We start from the raw sequence: 22,415 nt of genomic DNA on the forward strand, positions 1-22,415 counted from the left end.
AGGCTGCACCTGATCCTGACACAGTGCAAGGGCAATGCCTGACCCAGAAACACTCTGGAACCCTGCCCTTTCATGCCAGCAGCAAGTGAGAGGGACAGAGTCTCGCATGCAAGCCCAGCCCTGCCACCTGATCCAGGTGTGGGGCAAGCAGGCTCAGCCCAGCAGGATCCAAGCGTGGAGGGATCCAGGTGTGGGGTGAGTGGGCTCTGTGTGGGGCAATTTGGGTGTGGGCAGTTTGGTGGGAGGTCTGGGTGTGGGGGGAATCTGGATGCACAGGGGCTCGTTGGAAAGTCAAGGTGCAGGGGGAATGCGACTCAGCAGGGGAATCTGAGTTCAGGGGGTCTGGGAGTCCGTGTGCAGCTCAGTGGGATGGGGCTTGGCAGGGTGGGTGAAGGGTCTAGATCAGTGGTTCCCAAACTTCAACAACCCGCGAACCCCTTTCACTAAAATGTCAAGTCTTGTGAACCCCACCTTAAAAATGATTATTTCCAGGGATTTTCTCCCTTACCTCAGCATAAATTATAAAAGCAGTGATCTTGGAAATATAAAATGTGTTTTTAAGACATGATTATTACACACTATTTATTATTAGTTATCATTACAGTATTTTTATTACATTATGAAAACAGCAACACTCTTCCAAGATCTCACTTTTGTAGCTTGTATCAGTTTTGATTAAGCCTGTTACAAGACAAGGCTCCTATCAGAGGTGCCAGTAGAAAAAAGGGGTACAGGGGCACCTCCGGAAGGGGGGGGGCCCACAGGGGCAGCCGGGAAAAAAGGGAAGGGACCCGCGGAGGGTGGTCGTGCCGACACGGGGGCAGCATATGACCCTCATTGCCCCTCCGTACTGGCACCTCTGGCTCCTATGTTTCATCAAGGAGTATCAGATGTGAAACAGCATGAAGCCAACTCAGGTATTTAAGAAGCCAAAGAGTTCCTCCTACACAAGCATTCAGGTCTTGAGCAGTCCAGGCAAACAAACAAAGCTTAAACTTGTTCTTCATGATAATTTAAGAACACCACAAGCAGCCTATTTAATTTTAAAAACAGCAAAAAATATCCACCTCCCTTTCTATTTCGTATAAGGAGTCTTGAAGTTTAAATCGCCTCAGTGTGATAGATATGCTTGCTTTGATCTGCTTAGCTCTTGGAAGTCCCCAAGGGCTGATGGCCCCGCACTGCCCGGGGTCCCTATGGACAGCTCTGTCCACCATTGGGGGAAAAAATTCCCTAAGAAGCCCCTGTAACATTTCGTGAACTCCCAGGGGAACCACTGGTCTAGATGCATGGGGGTTGGGTGGATGGGGGAGCAGCTCGCTGTACAGTGACCTCTTCTCCCGCATCTGGGGAGCAATGGGGGCAGGGAGCAGGGCTGGGTTGGATCCAGCGCCAGGAGCAGCTGATGCAGGGGAAGAATAAGTCTTGTTCCCCCACAGGACTAGCAGCTGGAGTTTGGCGCATGGTAGAAGCTATTGGCCAGGTGTTGCCAGGCCTGCCCCTTTCTGGCTCCAGGCACATCGTGATAGCAAATGAGAGGGACAGAGTCTTGTACGCACACCCAGTCCCAACCCCTGAGGTGGTGATTTACATCTTCCCTGGCTGCTCCCGATGCCCAAACCAGACGGCCTGTTAATCAATTATTCTGCAGGGAAAGAGTAAAATCTGTAGGGGACATGAATTCTGCTCTTGCACAGAATTCCACCTTTAGTCCCAGAGCCAATATGCCAGTGATGCCTTATCTTTTCCCATCATGTCCCCCCGACCAGTAATGAAATCTGTCCACATTCCCCCTCCATTACTGTACAGTTGGCTCAGCAGCAGAGCTTGGGCTGACGGCGGAGCTGGGGGTAGAGGGCTGGGTGGTGCTCCCTCCCAGTCCCCCATGAGAGCTGGCCTGGGCCCTGCCACATGCCCCCCCGGCGAACGTTCCTTGGCGCCTAAGGGGGCGTGCCCCACAGTTTGAGGGCCATTGCAGTATACAGAGTGAAACATTCAGAAAGATAGTTTGCAGTGATCTTATTTGGGTCATATTTCCTAAGCATGGAATAGTTCTCGTACTTTATGTACTTGCAGCAACTTGATTTCAGAAAGTTAGTGTCACGACAATACAATTCTTCAAGTTAGTGTCATGCCCCCATCATGCTCCATCAAATGTAATGGGTTCTGTACTTGCAAACAGTAGTTTGATTTAAGTTTTTGCAGACCACATGGTATGAAAAATGACTGAGCATGAACAAAGCTATGTTTTTCCTTAGCCATTTCAAAACCATGTTCACCAAAAAATACGAGGACTTATTCAAAATAACCAATTCGGCAGTAGAAAGCAAGCACGAAAACAGTTTATTTCTTTTATACGCAACCAGTAAAGACCATTCAACTTTTGAAAGAACCCTAACTTTCGAAGCAGAGTCAGCATACTAAAAGTTGTCGAATACTGAATGGTCAGTAACTTATATATTATGATAGTCTAACAGAACATGGGGCAAGTTATACTAATTAGTCTAAGCATTATTTTAAAGCAGGTAAACAATGTACAGCAGAGGTTCTCAAACTGTGGTCCGCAGACCACTTCCATTCAGGTGGTCTGTGGATAGTTCCCTCTAAGGTGCGCGCCTGGGTGGCCGCACAGGAAAAAATGATGGGCCACCCACCTAATTAATGGAGCCGTGCAGGCGTGGCTCCACTAATTAGGTGCCTGGACCCTGGAGAAGATGCAAATGTAAGGTAAGGTGGTGGCCCTGGGGGGAATACGGGGTACGTGGGAAGGGGCAGTGGGGTAAGAAGAGGGGGTGGGGGGGAAATTGGGACATGCAGGGACAGAGAAAGAGGTGACTTTCCCCAGCTCCAGGGCTGCGGCTGCTGGGGAGACACCCCCCTTCCTTCCCAGCCCCAGTTCGGGGACTGCCGCGGTGGGGAAGAGAGGGAGAGACCGTCCTCCTTCCCAGCCCCAGCTCGGTGGCTGCCGCAGCCGGGGAGATCCCCATCCTTCCCAGCCCAGGAACTGCCACAGCAGGGGAGAGAGGGCACATCCATCGCATTAGAAAGGTAAAACTACTGATATTGAAATATGAATTGCATGCTTTTATTTGTAGAACAAAAAAACAATTAAGGGTTTTTTTAATATAGAACTTTTATCCAAAATGCTTTACAGTAGTTAGCCAATGGTACAAACAACATTTGGAAAGATCATTAAGTGGTCTGCTGAGACCCTCAGCAATTTTCAAGTGGTCCGTGAAAAAAAAAAAAAAGTTTGAGAACCACTGACGTAGAGAACTAGCTCGATTACTTCACTGAAGTAATATTGAGCTGATGTATAGTATCAGAAAATACAAGAGATGCAACTTATCACACTTTGAAGTTAATACACTGAGTTTCATTTTTATGTTTATATTTCCATCTGAATGCTTTTTCTGGACTGTGCAGTGCAATGGTTTAACAAGACAATAATCTGAGAGTTTTCATGCTTAGGTAAGAGATTACTGCATGTTAACTGTACCCAATATCCTGTTGGTAAAGTGCACTGCTAGCCACTAAGAAAATGTGTTAGTACAGCATCTGTCTCCAGCCTCAAACTTTCACAGCAGGATGTTGGATGGGAAGACTGTGTCTTGTCTCTTCATGCCTAGTTAAAGGTGACCTGCAAACGAAAGAAATTGGGCTTCTGCCTTTTTGCTTCTTTTTGGATGTATAAAGGCAGCCTGAAATATATTTTTTCCCTACTTGTTTCCTACTTTATTTCACGTCTGTTTAGGCTAGAAGACCAGGAAGAAGAATTAGTGTCTTGTGATGTGTAATTTATATATTAAGAGAAAGGATTTTTAGTCAGACTGCTTAGAACACCAGTAGGCTTAAAAAAAAAATTAACACCCATTTAATTTCAATGACTAAACTCTGAATCTACTCAATGTTTAGCATATACCACTCACACCCCTCCAATTAAAGGAAGAGTTTACAACAACAACATCATATGCGTTCCATTAGTCTTCCAACAAAGCCAGAGACTCTACATTCCCAACATTTCTAAGGGGGGGGGGGGGAATGAGCAACCTCACTCCCCAGCTACCTTTAAAAAATAAAAATAAAAAGGGAAAACAAAGCATCTTCTCAGGTGTTCTTTATACATAAAGCAGAAAAAGGGCACAGGCCCAATTTTTAAGAAATCTGCAGGTCACTTAAGATTTTTAATAGTTATCGGTCATTACTACTTTTCTGTGACATACCTTGTACTGCAAGAAGCTGCTCTTCTGTAGTCCAACGGGCATTGATTTTCTGATTCAACTATTAAAATTAGAGAAATTGCACACTAGGGTTATTAAAGCACATTCCAAACCCATTGTAAAATATCTGAAAGTCATAAAAGCACATATTTTAATGCCTGAATTTCTTTGATAGTTTTCCCTGTTTGCAGTAAGGTGCAATCAAAGACTCAGTTGTCACAGAGTAATAATCATTTTCATGAAGGTAAAAACATTTAGCTAGTTTACTGTTTAAAATTAAATTGCATTATTAGAACATAATTTCTAAATTATTTTGCATTTTTCAAGCAATACACTCACCATTAAAAGAGTAGCTTCAGTAATTGAAAAAAAACAAACAAAAAAAAACCCCACCCCAATGCTTGTGACATGTTGGTGAAAGTAGCAACTAATTAGCCGACAGTTTCACCAGAAAAGCTGGTTTGTAATGGCACATGATCCAGCTCCCTAGCTTTATGTATAATCATGCTAACCTTGCTGCCTCTGTTGTCCCTCTACCCTCTCACCTCCCATTTAAAAGATTGAGGAAAGGCATATTTTGCCAACTTCCTCCATGCAATGGTAACTATTTTGGTTCCCTCTGAATTTCAGTGTTCCAGTTAAACTGTTGCTGAAACACACACACTGTGCAGCAGCAAACGACTCAAACTATACAATAATGTATCTTCCCACCAATCCAAGTGCAATGCCACACATTCTAGCACATTATATTAATTTACCTCAGGAGGTTTGAATTCTTCAATCCCACCTTCCATTTTTTGTTTCAGTGCACTGTTTACTTGCTTAGCATTTTGAACCTTGGTTTAAAAAAAAAAAAAAAAAGTTTATCAGCTCCACAAACAAAGTTGATCACTTTGTACAAACATCTCCACTAGGATTCCCACAAGTATGCCTCTTAAATTACAGAAGTAAACATTATGGTTTAATGCTTCTCTACTTTTAACTGCTGCTTCACAGACAAATCATATTTTACCCTGGAGAGTGAATGAGAGAGACATGACTCAGACAGGGTTCTTTGAAAGGGCTGGTTAAAAATCAGTCCACCAGGATTATGACAAACCAGGAGGAAGATAAAAGCTAATTTTCAAAAAATTCCACACCTGTATAGAATAAGGAATATTTCAGGATACTATAAACATCTTTTCATTTGCCACTCTTACATTTTTACTGAGTGAGAGAAATTCTATACGTAAATTGTTTCTCAGAAGGCTAGGTTCTCTCCTTCCCCAACAGAACTCTAAAAAGTGATGAGATATTTCTTGTTACTTTCTTGTTGCAGACTTCTTTTTACTGGTTTTGCTGGCTTCAGGTTATGATTTCCTGATATAGTTCATTTTGGATTTATTTTGACACATTTAAATTAGAGATTAATTTTTGTTTACAAAGGTGTACTTTAACTCACACTTGCACATTACTATTAACAAATTAAAATGTGCTGACGCAATGCACAGATGAACGCATATATGAGAAAATGGATTTGCAAGGCTGGTTTGACAGCATGCAAAGGCTTGAATGCGTGGGAAGGCATTGAGTATAGAGAAAAACTCTGTTGCACTCAGTCTAGGCAAAGAAAGAGCTGCACACTTCCAGCATTTTAAACAGAAATACATCTGGATCCATGATTTTTCCAATGTTTCCCCCATCCTATACACACATTAAAAAAGTTATAATACATGATAAATAAACAGATCACTTCCACCCCTATTAGATTTTATTCAGTTTAAAATCAGATAAGATGTTAAAATACAAAAAATTCTATTTCCCTTCAACATAGAAATTAAGAAGCTGTTGGGAGGATTACCCCTTTACAAGAATTAAATGTACATGTGTTTTTAGAAAGAGGTAGTCCCACAAAATTATATCCTCAATAGTGGGCAAGGGTAGCATTAAAACAGGAGAGGCTATTTTCTAACTTCCAACCTGTTATCAGTGTAGAATTAACAAGTCTAGGAACAATCAATTTAACAAGACACTTGTGTTGAAGCAAAAGACCCATGATTTCAGAAACCCCATAAAGAGAGGGATTAGGACAATGGTTCTCAACCTGTGGCCCATTCAGCACATAGCTGTGGCCCATGTGACATCCTCAGGGCCAGACTGATAGTGTGTGTATAGATTAGTGTGGATGTGGCCCACATAACACAGAGAGCTGCGTATGCAGCCCACAATGGTAAATAGGTTGAGAACCACTTGATTAGAAAAATACACACAGTCTCAGGAATTCACAGCAAAACAAAACAAGACAGATGACCCAAAGTACCTGGCGCTTCAATGAGATTAACTCCATGTCCAGCTGTCTAAGAATTGTGTTGGCTGCATTGGGGCTACAGGAAACTGCTACCACATCTTCCTGGGTCAGATACATGCCCTTAGGTGGACGACATTTAGAACGCTGCGAGTGATGGCGATGCTGTAAGCTCTGATACTCTCTTCTACCCAGCCCTATTTTACTGGTCTGAACAGGTTGTTCATTATTGCCCTTAAAAGTTAGAAGAGGTAGGTGGATTAAAGTACACAGCTTTTGAATACCATGCAAGCATGTTTTACAAACAGCTTACACGAAAAAGAAAACTAGGCCATTTCTACAGCTACCCAAAAGGGGCATTAAAGCCTTAAATTAGAGTTATGCTCCCAAGTCAGTTGTTGGCTAGGTCAGTCGTCAACCTTTAACATATTCCTAACCTCTAACGCTTTAAATAAAAGTTACAGGTTATAAAATATGCTTTACATAAATCTAAGCTCCTTAGTGTCAATATATTCTACATTAAAAAAAATTAAGGTTGCAAAGTGAAGCACTAGAGCTGGTTAAAAAAAAAAAATCATCAAAAATATTGTCTTGTTAAAACTAAAATGTTTCACAGGAAGATCTCTCAGTCCAGAATGGACTCCACTCAAAATATGAGAGAAACAAAGAGAGAGACACTCTTCAGCCTGGTGGTTAGGGTCCAGGTTCAAGTCCTCTGCTCCGAATTGAGAAAAGGCTGTTCCATCCCAGATTACTCTGAATGCATTCTAATGCAGAAGGAACACATTTTGAAACATTTAATTATTTCATGAAATGGAACTGTTTTCTGGACAGCCCTACCAAATGCCAGAATTAAGGTTGCCTGTGCAACCCTAATTCCCCCACCTCCACCCTTTTTATGTATGCATTATTACACAGCCTTTAATAACATGATCACATACTGATTTTCCTGCAGGACCTCGGCTTCATTCAGTCCACAGGATTTTGTCCCCATTGTTCAGTGTGTGGCTCTAGACCTTATTTACAGCATACTATTCAACTCTTACACAAAATACAATTAAAGTATATTTCCTTAAAGTAATTAAAGTAATTTCCTTATAGCTTTTCTGAAGTACTCATATATACAGTTTAATTAAGTCTTGGATATATATAGTATTCAAGATCTTCACAAACATTAATTTATCTTCACAAAATTCCTGAGAGATGAGGTATTATCCCCATTTTACAGATGGGGCATAAAGTCCAAAAAAATCCATTAATTTCAGGTGCCAATATGAGATGCTTAGGACCTGATTTTTTGCCATATTTTGCATTTTATAGCACTTGAAATATTTTAATACAGCTCCCATTGACTTCATAATGCAGTCAGTGCACATCTGCAAATCAGGGTCTAGGGCCTCAAGTCAGAAAATGAGGAACACATAATTAGGGAGCATCTCTGAAAAGTTTGGTTTAATGGATTTGCTCATCATCACACAGGATCTGTGGGGCAGAGGCAGGGATAGAATCCAAATCTCCAGGGCAGCATTCAACTGTCCTAATAATGAAACTATCCTTTCTATTCCTGCAACCCCCTAACTCATGCACTATACACTTTTCAGTTTCCACAACAAATGAAGCAGGGGTCCTACAGACAACAGCCTTCTTTACTACACAATTCCGATTCATTTCCAAAGCAGGTGCATCTGGCACACTGATGGAATGAGGCAGAGTTCCTGGTGAAAAAACAGTATGTGATCATGTAACTGAAGTCTAACAATGCATATGAACAAGAGGGCTGAATTAGGGTTGCATGAGCAATCCTAATTCTGGCATTTCCTCACTTGTGAGTGCTTGGCTTTTGCAAGTTTAATAATGTTCTTTTGAAGAAACTGAAAATATAAAACAAACAACCAAAAAATCCCATTATCAAACTGATACCCCATGGTTCATCAGCGGGGTAGAACCTTCTGATCCATCACAGAGACCTCTGCCACCTAAGCTAACTGAGTAACTGACCGTAGTGATAGGCTGTCCTCCTGTATTCCTCCTGGGGGCATTCTGCACAAAGTAGAATTTTGCAGAAATTAACGTTGTGTGTGCACGTGTGCACAGAATTTCCTTTCCCCCACAGAAATGGGCTGCAGTACTGCTGGCTCCCACATAGAAGACACTGCTGGGGGCAGGGGGAGGGAGCTAGAGGGTTCCTGGCAGCTGCAGTTCCCAGCATGCCCTGAGGGAAGGAGAGGGTGGAGCACAGGAAATGCCATGCAAGCCTAGGACTAAGCATCACATGGTTTCTCCCTCTGGATCCCTGCGCTTGGAGGGAGGGAGGTGGGTGTCGGGGCTGGGGGTGCCGTGGCTGGGCTGAGGGAGGGAAATCTGGGCTGGGGGGCCCTGTGGCTGGGCTGTGGGTGTCTGGCCACCCCGGCTGGGCTTGGGGGTGGGGGGGAGCAGGGGAAGAGAGGGGAAGCGGGCAGAGAAACAGGAACTGGGTTGTCATAGGGGTTTCTTTAACTCTCTACTCCTGGGGGGAATTTATGTGTGTGTGTCTGTATTGTTACAGATATACTTGCTGACAGGTATTTTGAAATAAATTACCAAACTAATTAGGGCTGTTAAGCAATTAAAAACATTAATCGCGATTAATTGTGCAAGAAAATTAATCGCAATTTATCACACGATTAATCGCGCTGTTAAACAATAGGATACCATTTGTTTAAATAGTTTTGGATGTTTTCTACATTTTCTAATATATTGATTTCAATTGCAACACAGAATACAAAGTGTACAGTGCTTACTTTATATTTATTTTTGATTACAAATATTTGCACTGTAAAATACAAAAGAAATAGTATTTCAATTCACCTAATACAAGTACAGTAATGCAATCTCTATCATGAAAGCTGAACTTAAATATGTATAATTATGTACAAAAATAACTGCATTCAAAAATAAAACATTGTAAAACTTTAGAGTCTACAAGTCCACTCAGGCTTACTTCTTGCTCAGCCAATCACTCGGACAAAAGTTTGTTTACATTTTCAGGAGATAATGCTGCCCACTTCTTGTTTACTGTATCACCTGAAAGTGAGAACAGGCGTTCACATGACACTATTGTAGCCGGCATCGCAAGATATTTACGTGCCAGATGCACTGAAGATTCATATGTCCCTTCATGCTTCAAACACCATTCCAGAGGACGTGTCCAGGCTGATGACGGGTTCTGCTCGATAATAATCCAGAGCAGAGCAGACTGCTGTATGTTCATTTTCATCATTTGAGTCAAATTAACCAGCAGAAGGTTAATCTTCTCTTTTTTGTTGGTTCGGGTTCTGTAGTTCCCACGTCGGAGTGTTGCTCTTTTAAGACTTCTGAAAGCATGCTCAGCGCCTCGTCCCTCTCAGATTTTGGAAGGCACTTCAGATTCTTAAACTTTGACTCAAATGATGTAGCTATCTTTAGAAATCTCATATTGGTACCTTCTTTGTGTTTTGTCAAATCTGCAGTGAAAGTGTTCTTAAAATGAACAACATGTGCTATGTCATCATCTGAGACTACTGTAACATGAAATATATGGCAGAATGCAGGTAAAACAGAGCAGGGGACATTGAATTCCTTTGGGGAGACAAATTGTGTCACAAATTTAATTAATGCATGATTTTTTTAATGAGCATCATCAGCATGGAAGCATGTATTCTGGAATGGTGGCCGAAGCATGAAGGGGCCTACGAATGTTTAGCCTATCTGGCACGTAAAGGCCTTGCAATGACGGGTTCAAAAGTGCCATGTGAACGCCTGTTCTCACTTTCAGGTGACCTTGTAAACAAGAAGCGGGCAGCATTATCTCCCGTAAAATGTAAACAAACTTGTTTGTCTTAGCGAATGGCTGAACAAGAAGTAGGACTGAGTGGACTTGTAGGCTCTAAAGTATTACACTGTTTTGCTTTTAGTGCAGTTATGTAACAAAAAATAATCTATATTTGTAAGATGCACTTTCACAATAAAGAGATTGCACTACCATACTTGTATGAGGTGAACTGAAAAACACTTTCTTTTGTTTGCCATTGTTAGGGTGCAAATATTTGTAATAAAAAATATAAAGTGAGCAGTCTACTTTGTAAACTGTGTTGTAACAAAGATATATTTGAAAATGTAGAAAACATCCAAAAATATTTAATAAATTTCAATTGGTGTTCTACTGTTTAACAGTGCAATTAAAACTGCGATTAATCTTTTTAGTTGCAATCAATTTTTTGAGTTAATCGCGTGAATTAAGTGTGATTAATCGACAGCCCTAAAAATAATTGAAACTGGCATGATTATGTAGTGTTATTTGGACAAATAAAATTTGCAGAATTTTAAAATATTGTGTGCAGAATTTTTAATTTTTTGGCACAGAATGCCCCCAGGAGTACCTGTACGTGAGCAAACACTGGAAGGGAATGAGACCCACTGTCAGATATTTGCTGACATCAGAGAATTGGTAAAATTCAAGAAACTCAGGTTCCGTTTTGGGGGAGGAAATGTTCTAGAAGGCACAGACTTCTGCCCCTTTCCCCCAAAGCCTGACCTCTTCTGCCCAGTAACCTACCCCTGTTCTAGTCCATTCTCTTGACCCATCCCTGGCTCCTTGTCCCAGTCCCATTCTCCTCGTCTACCTGGCCCCAGTTTCCGTTTCTCATGCTTCTCGTCCGAGTCCCATTGCCAGCACCTTCTGGGATCCTTGACCAATCTGTCTCCTCCCACATTGGCTCCCAGTCCCAGTTTCCCTCTCCAGGATCCTAGCTAATTTTAGTTCCCTGCATCCCTGGCTCCTTGTCCAAGTCTCTTTGTCCAGGCAGTTCCAATTCTCCCTCCACACACCAGTTCCGTGTTAGATCTCAGTACCCGCCCTCCCACCAGCTCCCAGTTTTCATGCTTAGCTAAGCAGTCAGTCCCAGACTTCCCCCTCCAACTTCCAGTCATGTTTCCCATCCCACCCTCAAGTCTTAGTCTCATTGGACTCCTTGCCCCAATCTATTCCTCTGCCTCCCCTTGTGCTATTTTATTCCCCTTTGCATTGAAGTCAGATGGATTCCTTCTCCTTGCTGCCCGAGTGCCACCGCGTGCATGTGTGTCACTGAGCGCATAGAAAAGAGAATTTTTCCCTGTTCTCATTTCCAGTGCCCAGAAGCAGCCACTGCAGGGAAAGTGCCTCTGAGCGCCCACGACCCTGGGCTAAAGCGCGCTCAGTCACTCAGTGGGCATGGTGCAATCTGCTCAGCACTAGAAGCTAAGAGAGAGGGGCTCAGGCACGCTAAGGATACACTCTTTGGCTGTTAGTTCTAGCAAGTAAGTCTCTGAGCTTCTGTATAAGTACTCAGTTTAACTTTTCAGTTTTCAAAGGCTTATAACTTTGCCAAATGTGCATAGAATCTCACAGGGGCAACAAAAACCATCAGCTGCATAGGAGCATGTAGGTATTTTGGTGTTGCGGTGCTCAGCATTGCTAGTCTGATTTAAGAGCCTAAATCTCATTTGCAAAAGGGAGTTAGACACATAGGAGTCTAAATCTCATCACACTGAGCATAGCAACACCTAAATACCCTTAAAAATCTGGGCCTAAAGCTTTTTTTTTTTTTTTTAAGTTTGCTCTGCCCACGTTAAAAAACCCCCACAATGTATTACTCCCTCGCCTCATTTTCTAAAACAGCTGAACCATTTTGGCTGAAAATTTTCCAAAAGCCTAAAGCAAAGACCCTGGGTTTTTTTTGCCTTCATCTGCACCATGGGCCACTTGCACATTTAAACTGGTGTAAATGGTGGATTCTCTGTAACTTGACGTCCCTCAAATCATGATTTAAAGACTTCAGTAACTTAGCCAGTGGTTATGCGTCTATTACAGGAGTGGGCAGGTGAGGTTCTGTGACCTGCAATGTACAGGAGGTGACTAGACGATCATGATGGTCCCTTCTGGCCTGAAAGTCTATGAAAGCATCAGCCATGCCATCAGCCAACTATAATTATATGCAAAAAAGAAGTTAAAAGAACCCAGTGTTAAAGTTGCAGAGTCAGGCAGTCATTGAAGTGTAAAAATTAAGGTTTCTTCCTGGCAGTACCTCCTAACTTTTGAGTGCTTGACTCTGCAACATAATGACTATGCTTTTAACTTTGTGTTTAATATATACTTATACTTCTCTATGATCTTAGTTACAGATTATTAAATTAATTCCTGAATTGCTCCACAGGTTCTGGGGGGAAAAAGAAACAACTCAACCTTTCTCAAATCAACTTACCTACTTCATCATTTATAGGACTCTCACTGTTCACTTTCTGTTTTCTGCCATCCCATATTGCCATCTGCATACCGTATTTGTTCCTTCTCTTCCTCCGTTCCCCTATAACTCTAATATACATTTCCCCCTGAAGTTTCTATGGGCTTGTCTTCATTACCGGGGAGATCGACGCTTGATTTAGAGGGTCTAGTGAAGATCCACTAAATTAACGGCAGCGTGCTCTCCAGTTGACCCTGGTACTCCAGCTCTCCAAGAAGAGTAAGGTAAGTCGATGGGAGAGCATCTCCCGTCAACGCAGCGCAGCGAAGACACAGCGGTAAGCTGACGTAGGCTACGACAACTCTAGCTATGTTATTCATGTAGCTGGAGTAGCGTAATTTAGGTCGATTTACCCCGGTAGTGAAGACAAGCCCTATTTTGCGATGTTGTGTACCTTCCTCTCTCCACAACAGGATGTTTCATTCTGCCTTAGTGGGCTCATGGAAATTTTGTACTAGATATATGCTCTAGAATAGATCAAAGCCAGAGTTTTTTTAAAAAGGATCTATACATCGTTTGATGTCTCTACTTTTCATTTTTGAAGCATCAGCCATACCTTACCTGTAGACTACTAAAAATTATGATTTTTGTTTTAGAAAAATATAGGATTACACTACTTGGCTTAATTTTGCTTAGAAAGTCAAGATATGTAAGAACTAGAAACATCAGACCACAAAATAAATCTTGATTTAGGTCTAAAACTTATTAGTCTACCTGGCCAGTCCCTACAAACTTGTTAGTTATTTTTTAACTCTTTAATTTTATTCTGTACCATATTTAATGGTTCAAATACAGTAAATCATGAAAGCAAATTGGGCAATTCTTTAAAAGTAGCTTGTCCTCTTTTTGGGTTGCTGAATCCAAAAGAAAGGACCTTAGAGCTTTCCCCCATTAGGAAGGGAGGAACAAGAGGCAGAAAGACTCTCTCCACTGGATTTGTGCCATACCAATTCCAAGAAACGTTGAAGGACACACAAGACAGTGGCAAAACTGAGACTAAGATCAGTATCTTTGGACTCCCAGTCCAATACCCTATCCTCTTGACCATTCTATGTTCCAGCTTTCTTTTGTCAGAGATACAAAGTTTATTAGCAGTGCTATTCCTTTACAGTCTTTGAAAGGACCCTTGCTAATTTGTGTTTTTCTCCCCCACGCTCAAAATATCTTTTTTTTTTTTAAAACCAGCACATTTTCTAATATGTAGAAATGTTTTCTCTCTCCTGTGGTATGGAAGACCCAAAATGTGCTAAGGTAACTAAGGAAACTTACTACATACAAAGTTCTGTAAACATGAATAGTTTTTCCCATAGTTTTTCAGTTTTAATAACCTTTAGAGTCTTATTTGCAAGAACAGAAGGTAAAGGGACACCACACTTCTGACTTAAAGTTTTTAAAAGATTAAAGATACTTTTACAGATACCAAAGAATTTCCTTCCCTCTTAAAAAGGACAAAGTAAGGTCATATCCACCATAATTTCTACTAGAAAGAAGTATTCAGACAAATTAAAGATATCTATGGCCTCATTACTTTGAATGAAGAGGACATGCCATACTTTGAGAAACACCACTTTGTATTTTAATGCACAAAGAAAGTACTTGATATCCAATTACTCAGCATCAGTTAGAAACTGGAAAGAGTATTTGACAGAACAGCCAAACAAATGTCTCTTATTGATTAGTCTTGAGCTACTCTTTGAAATTTCTTCTCACTGACTGATCAGCAATTTCCTTACTTCTCTCTATCCCCAAAGAGAGGGGTGTTACATACAAGAATGAAATTGTCTCAGCAAATTAAATAGTAAAGGTTAGCTTCATTCAAAAAGCATCAAAATCTTCTATATTTTAAGCATATGAGGATTTCACCATGTTGCAAGTTATACTCTTTACAGAAGGCATCATGGAAAAATTACTAACATTCATTTGTAATTAGAGTGTTACCTCCTTTTTGGTTTCTTTTTTTGGATCATAATCACTATCGTTTCCATCCATTGGATGTGCTTCTTCCACATCATCATCACTGAGGATAGACAACAGATGAGTAAACTTGGTTCTATTAGCCTGTTATTCCACTATTTTTGCCGACGCTATCTACAATTATACAGTTAACATACATTCTAAATAATGTTAGTCATACTGTTACAAGACACACAAACAGACCCGAGTTATGGTTATTTTGGAATTTCTTTTTAAGATGTAGTACACCCTGGAAGCATTTTTCTTTTGTTAAGCTTGTGTATGTTGCCATAATTAAAGCAACAGTTGGAAAAAATTATGTTTCTCTTGGGAAAAAAAGAAGCAGGAAGACTTGGATTCAAATTTATGATGTTCAGGCAATAGCACTTCTGGTGACATGAAAAGTAAAACACACTCCTCAGGAAGTTCAGTGTGTCTGTAATAACTGGAAAGTCTAACTAGACTGAAAGCAAATGGATTTGATTTTGTAGTCCTTAAGTGAAAGTCACTAATTATTTTGAATTTATTTAAAAGGCTTGCCTCCTTATTATACGTAGTTAGGACCTTTGCCTCTATAAAAAACTAAATAGACCTAAAAACAGTATTTACCATAAAAATGGAGAATAGTAATTGCATGTTAAAATTTTTAACTTGAAGGCTATTTAAAGGTTTAAAAACACAGTAAAGTACAGTAAACTGCAGAATGCCAATAAAACAATATTACTGGACATTTCAGCAATTTGTAGTTGTTTAGTTACCTTTTCCTTCCCTCCTGATCCCACCCCCAACCAAGATTTCTAAGTCTTGTTTCATAGGATTTGTTTCACAGGACAACTTAGTAACCAGTCTGCTGTGCAGCTACGGCATTTGCCACAGAGCTGTTTACTTCCTAGAGCAGAAGTAAAATACAGTTTTTCTGTTGAAAGGGCATACGACTAAACTAGTAGTACTCTCACCATTAGAAACGGCCCCTCCAGGTTAGAGTTGAAGCATATTGTCAAAAAAATGCTGCCACATCTGTATCTAAACAAAGAACTTCACTCTCGGGCAATTAGCTTTTTAAAAGTATTCAACCCACCTGTCACCTTGATTATTTCTATTGGCTAGTTTTCGAGCCTGTCGATCCATCAAGCTTGTCCTAGAGCGAGTTTTTTTCCACGAATAGTAATATTTTACAAGGCTTGCAATAGTCTTGTCTGGAAGCTAGAAGAATTAGTTCAAATATTAAAAAAATGCAAACTATGTAAACTAGTAACTGAAGCATAATTATCTTACAATAACCCTTATATGAATGCTTTCTTAATTTTCCATGCATCTAGAGAAAGAAGAAAACACTTATGTTTTTCCACTTTAAAAAACTATTTCATGCTTTAACCAAAAAAATCTCATGCCACTCTTGTAAACAGAGAGTTTTACAGCTATAAAAGGCTGAATAATACAGAAGCAAAAACTGAATTTAAGTTTCTTAGACTAAGTTATTTAGAGTAGGAACCCTATCTTTGAATGTTTATATGGTACTTAGCATAATGGGGCTTTATTCTGATAGGAGCCTTCAGATTAAAAATATTTATATTAAATAATAGTTATCAGAAATATTACCTTACCATTTGTTGGATCCTGTGAAAGCTCTTCCCATGGAAACTAAAAGCTTGTTCAAATAGGACTTTATCTTCAACTGTCCATTCATCAGGGAAAGGAGTGAAATTAGGGAGATCCGCAAGGGATTTCTCAATGTTATGTTTATGCCAGAACAACATGCCAAGTGCCTTTGAAAAGAAATAATCCATTTTTGATTTTAGCTGACTTGTAACAAAGCACACTTTAGAACATTACATTAAAAAAACCTATGTTAAATGTGACTACTATCAAAAGAAATTCACACTTAAGCTTCTCTTCTATTATGAATATGTAATACAGCTTATAAGGTTCTCGCCACAGTTACTTTGATCAGTGGGCACTTTTGCATTCCATCCATGCTGCAATACCTGGACCAGTCAGTCAATTCGAGGTCAGTGTGGCAGTATCACCTCTGAATTAGTTAGCATAAAATAGTGGTAGGCTCAAAATCTGACCTACTTTCTCCCTCTACAAACAAATATAGACTACGTAGTTCTTTACAGATCTTCCCGGGCCCAACTCCCAGCCCATTCAAACAAAAAGATTGCTGCTGTTCAGTGACCAGAAACCCACCCAGCCCTCTACCCTCACCTGCTGCATGTGCACATGCAGTAAAAATATTCATTAGGGAGACAAGGAATTTGCAATTTTAAAAGGCTGCTTGTGAGTAAATAAAATACAATTCTGAAACTCTGAATACATCCTGAATGTCCTTTTAACGATCCCCCAGCTCTCAAATAAAAAAAGCTGTCTGGCTTGTGTCAGGCATTTCCATTGTCCATGGCTGTGTATGATATACCATAAAACAGACAATTTTAAATAAATCTCTATACTGGGTGTAAATAGTGAGTAATCTCTCTGTATTTCTGATAAAGACTCTAGAACAACTGGAGACTTCCCCTCCATCCCCCCCCCCCCCCCAAAAAAAAAAAAAAAAAAAAGAAACCTTCATAGATTTTGCACCAAGTCTTGTTCATGACTTGGGGAATACTCAAACAGAACTGACTATATTAGTTTCATACAGAACATATATGATAAATAACAGCTCATCATCAAGTCTCAGTGCCTTGATTTAATGGATCTACCAGCTTTTCCCCGACAACATTTTTCCACTCTAAGCACAAACTACCAGCAGTTTGTGTATGCAGACTTACTAATGAGCACTGTATCTTTTTCCTAAAGAGCACTGGGAAAAACAATACAAGCTAATTTTTTTTCTGTACACGTTGTAGACACCACAACATTGTCTGCCTCTCCTTCCAACAATACAGACTTAAACAGCCAAGTATTGCAATGAGTTCTCATTACTAAGATTTCATTATTATTTGCCCTACTCTTCTTCCCCAAAACAAGGTTATACAAGAGGATCTTTTACTGGTACAATAACTAAACTTTTGTTTTCGGTTACCCTTTTACTATATTCATTCACTTGGTAATCTTTAAAATACAAGCTTGCTACAGATCTTAGTCATTAGCGTGAACTAGCAATGTTTACCTATACTGTTTTTTATGGGATAGTGGTTAAATAGTAAAACCAAAACACAGCTTTAACTACAACCTCCAAACACTGCAAGTTTTGAAACTTTGATAGTGTTTTTCTTGCTTTGAAACATGCCAGTTGAATTATTTTTGTATCACCCCACTAGTTGAAATGCCTTTGCAACAGCAACATGGAGAGCATTAAATCAATGTTAGCATTTAAAAATATTTAAAATTCTTACTTCCAAAATGCACAAGTCCATACCCAAAATTGCTTGCCTAAGAAATAGGTTTTTTTTTTTAAAGTTACATAAACACACAATTACATGACATGCTCAGTGTACCAAAACATACCAAACCTTTCAAAACTGTGCATTATAAGCTGAGTATGTCATGAAAATAGAGCGCAATCTTTTGCGGAGAATCCAGACCACACGAGTATGCAGATCCATAAACCTGCAGTGTTTGCTGCCACGCCTGAAGAGATAGCACTAGTTAATGGAAGCCAGTTGAAAAAACTGAGTTGTGTTATACAGTAAACACCACCTTAAAAATCATTCATAGAACTTACCTGTTCCACATTGTATCCATGTTTTTCCTTTGCTATTGCAATATATTCATCCACTGTAAGAAAGCAATGCCAGAATTAATTTCTCTGAAAGTGTGGGTTCTGCTACAAAACCACAAAAAGTTAGTCACTTAAATGTAACAAAGCAGAGGTGTAGTTATGGATAACTGATATCAAAGTTTTGATTATGTGTTTCAATCCTTCTTCCCTACCTTTCGTACACTGCTTGTTTTCACAGGTCCTGATCTTGCAAAAGGTTATGCATGTGCTTAACTTTACACACTACAAGCAGTTCCATGGAAGTCAGTGAGGTTTCTTAAAGTGTGTAAAATTGAAGCAGTGCAGAATCTATTTTCCTATGTTTGTACAGTGCCTATATTGTAGGGACTACAGTAATAAACGTACATAATGGTATCCACTAAGATACTTATGTCAATTTTAACAGTATTTACTTATTTACCAGAGATTTGTTGATTGATTGATTGATCTTTCATAGATCTCACCGCTGGGGACTTTCAAGAGTGGAGAATTGGAAGATTTCAAAAGAGAATTGAGAACTTATTTTAACATAGTATATTAAAACATTCAGTTAATCTAAAAAAACTCCTCAACTGCATAATCTCACAGGTCCTTAGTTTTTAATCCCTTGATTTATCAGCATAACATTTAGCCACCCAATGGAGTCAATTGTCAATAGAAGTGTATATATGAAAGTCTGACTGTTATCTTACCAACAGTAAATTTGTGACTTAACTGCAATACTCTACTTATGCCTAACCAAAATGCTTGGACAAAGTATCTCTCACTGACCTTAAATACAGTACTCCTCACTTAACATCATCCCGGTTAATGTTGATACGTTGCTGATCAATTAGAGAACATGCTTGTTTAAAGTTGTGCAATGCTGCCTTATAACGCTGTTTGGCAGCTGCCTGCTTTGTCCACAGCATGCAGAAAAAGCAGCCCATTGGACCTAGCTGGTGGGGGCTTGGAATCAGGATGGACCGGCTGCCCTCCTAAGTTCCCTGTGCAGCAGCCGCCCAGCAGGCTAACAATTGCAGGGCAGTTCAGCTGTCCCTCCCCCCACTGCTGTGTACTGCTCCTGCGAGTCTCCTGGTTGCTGGGGGGGGGGAGGGGGAGAGAAAAGGGGTGCTAATGTCAGGGTGTACCCTCCCCCCACTCCTGTACCCCATCTCTACAGAGCGGGGGGACATGACAGGGCTCAGGACAGAGGGAGCTTGCTGGCAGCAGCTGCTGTCTCAACTTGCTGATCTACTTAAAAAGGCAGTGTACTTAGAGTGGGGTCAGCGTACTTAAAGGGGCAATGCGCATTACGGGCGCTCTCTCTCTCTCACACACAGTAGGTCTCGGTCTCTTCCCTCCAACCCCCCCCACACACATGTCTCTCTCTGCCATGCTGTGTCTCCTTCCTCCATTCGTGCTGCCTTGTAAAGCGCGAGGCTACGTTAACAACGTGTTAACACTTGAGGGCTCAGCTGAATGCTAGTTCATTATTTCGCAGTCAGGCATTCCCTGGGAAATATCTCACCTTTTGACTCCACCACCTCCCTTTTGTCTGGTGAAAAAAATTTCCCTGGAACCTAACCCACCCCATTTACATCAATTCTTATGGGGAAATTGGATTTGCTTAACATTGTTTTGCTTACAGTAGCATTTTTCAGCTTTGTTGTTTCATACACAACATAACTTATGCAACTTTCCCACACTGCAAGAGAAATTATGTGCTAAAAATTAGAAGTAGACAGTTCAACATCAAATGCAGTGAATCAGTTCTAGTTAATAGAGTATAATTTTCTTGGGAGAAGAGGACTTACACTTGGCATCTGGAATACTATGGTATGGAGACCACACAAGCATCCCTCCATTGTCTTTATCAGTATATTTTGTAGCACCTGTAAGAAAAGTTGTCTTAGTGTTTATTAAAATGACCAAAAGAACAGTGTATTCACAGTTATTTCCCTCCACGCGTATAAGAAGACTAGCACAACTGAAGTGACCTAACTGCCATTCACAACTGGATATTAGATATGACTCCAATTACCAGAATTTGACAGTTAAAGCTGCTTGCCCAGGTTGGATTGGATGCAGAGTTTAGGGATCATCTCGCTGGGGTAGTTCATAGTTGAGCTGGAGGCAGTAAGTGTATTAGTTTCCTTGAAATGGACAACATTACCACAGTCTGATTTGTCATATGTGCTTGGTTGGGTTTCTTTAAAAGAGACTAAATTACTTGTTGAACATAGCTGCTGGATGATGCTTGACCCTTAGAGCAAGAGAACAGCAATACTGACCGATATATTCTTACACAGAGTTAATAAAACCATACATGATATCAGCCTTTTTACCACCTTTCTTGCCAAGTCTCTAGCCAGCAGTTAGAGTAGACACTCCCTGGATTTATACAGAACCACGGTTTTCCTCGAGAAGCTGTCCTCCCCAGGGAATCCAGACCCACCTCTCCTTACTAGCTACTGAGTTATTTATTTAAAGTTACCTATTGGCTCCCCCCACACCCCAAAGATTCCTTCCTTTGTTTTTGCATTATCTCTAGCTAGTAGGCAAATGATCATTTTGGAGGCGAGGTGAGCGTAATGTTTTCTGGATGTGTACTATATTTAGTCAGTTTTCTTCCTTTAGATTTGTAGTGTTTTGTATTTGGTACTGTCTTTGCAGACTAATGCCAGTTAGTTATATCGAAATACAATAAGCAAAAGTTTCATTTTAAAGAATGAAGTTAGCACCACAATTAGTTATGCAAATATATTAAATGCATCTCCTTCACCTGCAGCACAAGTCAAATATCTGTCAATCTGAGCCAGCAATAGTACCTGATCTCTTGAACGCAGGATAATTAAAGACAATGAAATAAGAGGACTACCAGAATACATGCTTGTGGAATGTTCAAGTTTAACATGGACATCAAAATCAATCAATTCATGTCCTGGATACCAGCAGCTATTACATATTCAATTTTAGAAGAAGATTCAAAGCTTGAAGTTATCACAGAACTATAAAATGTAGGGCTGAAAGGGTCCTTGAAAGGTCATCAAATTCAGCCCCTCCACACTGAGGAAGGACTAAGTAAGCTTAGACCATCCCTGACAGGTGTTTGTCCAAAAACCTCCCAAAACCTGTTCTTAAAAGACCTCCAATGATGGGGATTCCACAACCTCCCTTATAGTAGTGTTACTTGCACTTTGACATAATCTTTCATACAAGGGCCTCAAAGCACTATGCAAAGAGTGAAAAGATACAAACTAATATTAAAACCAAAAAGTAGTAAATAAAGAGAAGATGGTTTTATAAGTCTGAGAAACAGGACTGTTTTTTTTTTTTTAAATATAAACAGTGAGCTCTGTGTTATTTTGAAGAGCGCTCAGCAGTGGATTAACTTTTCCAAGGGAGAAGTAAATTGAGTCCAAAGCTGAGCACTTCTTATCTTGTACTCAGTGATTTTTTTTTAACCTCACTCTGAAGAAGATAGTTGTAAAGTTTGAGACATGAAAGTTTTTAAAGTATTGTTATTTTAAAAAGCCAAGTTGTTTTAAAAGAAGTATCTGAAATTTAAGGCGCTTCATCTTTTTGAACTTAAACCACACTTTTAACCATTTAGGGGAAAAAAAATAAAGATATCAGAGTCTACCTGGGTTACTTATAAAACAATGCAATATATGGCCAAATATTTTTGCTTGCCGAGCATACATACATGAAAGTCAGCATTTATAGAGTTTATTCTGAACCAAGAAATAAGTCTTGAAAAAGACACCATTCAAGTAATACTGAAAAAGCATGCTAAATTTTAAAAACACTCAGTATTTTTATTATTATAAAAGTAATATCTATTATTTACAGCCAGAAGCTTTGTACTTGGAATGACCATGGAATGAACAATTCCATTATGCCCCACTCCCAAGAGTTGAGCCTAAACCAAACCAGCTTAACTTGCATGTTGCTATTCCCTCCCCATGTCCTAATAG

The 22,415-nt window shown here is 40.0% G+C and overlaps 1 protein-coding gene across 9 annotated transcripts in view; it reads right to left on the minus strand.

Annotated features, from left to right (window-relative positions):
• RCOR3 (REST corepressor 3) overlaps nucleotides 1–22,415 on the minus strand; it is a 35,195-nt gene that overhangs the window by 7,017 nt on the left and 5,763 nt on the right. For 5 of the 9 annotated variants that reach the window (XM_073338964.1, XM_073338966.1, XM_073338967.1 and 2 more), the window contains 8 exons: nucleotides 20,253–20,330; nucleotides 18,421–18,473; nucleotides 16,358–16,519; nucleotides 15,832–15,956; nucleotides 14,739–14,817; nucleotides 6,520–6,738; nucleotides 4,979–5,056; nucleotides 4,224–4,281 (listed from right to left, as the gene is read on the minus strand). In XM_073338964.1, coding sequence (XP_073195065.1) covers nucleotides 4,224–4,281; nucleotides 4,979–5,056; nucleotides 6,520–6,738; nucleotides 14,739–14,817; nucleotides 15,832–15,956; nucleotides 16,358–16,519; nucleotides 18,421–18,473; nucleotides 20,253–20,330 — 852 coding nt within the window. Of the gene's footprint in view, nucleotides 1–4,223; nucleotides 4,282–4,978; nucleotides 5,057–6,519; nucleotides 6,739–14,738; nucleotides 14,818–15,831; nucleotides 15,957–16,357; nucleotides 16,520–18,420; nucleotides 18,480–18,877; nucleotides 18,930–20,252; nucleotides 20,331–22,415 lie in introns of all 9 variants that reach the window. The other 4 variants (XM_073338968.1, XM_073338965.1, XM_073338973.1 and 1 more) reach the window with 3 other exon arrangements.

Source organism: Lepidochelys kempii, chromosome 3 (genome assembly GCF_965140265.1).
Source record: "Lepidochelys kempii isolate rLepKem1 chromosome 3, rLepKem1.hap2, whole genome shotgun sequence".
NCBI classification, from domain to species: domain Eukaryota; kingdom Metazoa; phylum Chordata; order Testudines; family Cheloniidae; genus Lepidochelys; species Lepidochelys kempii.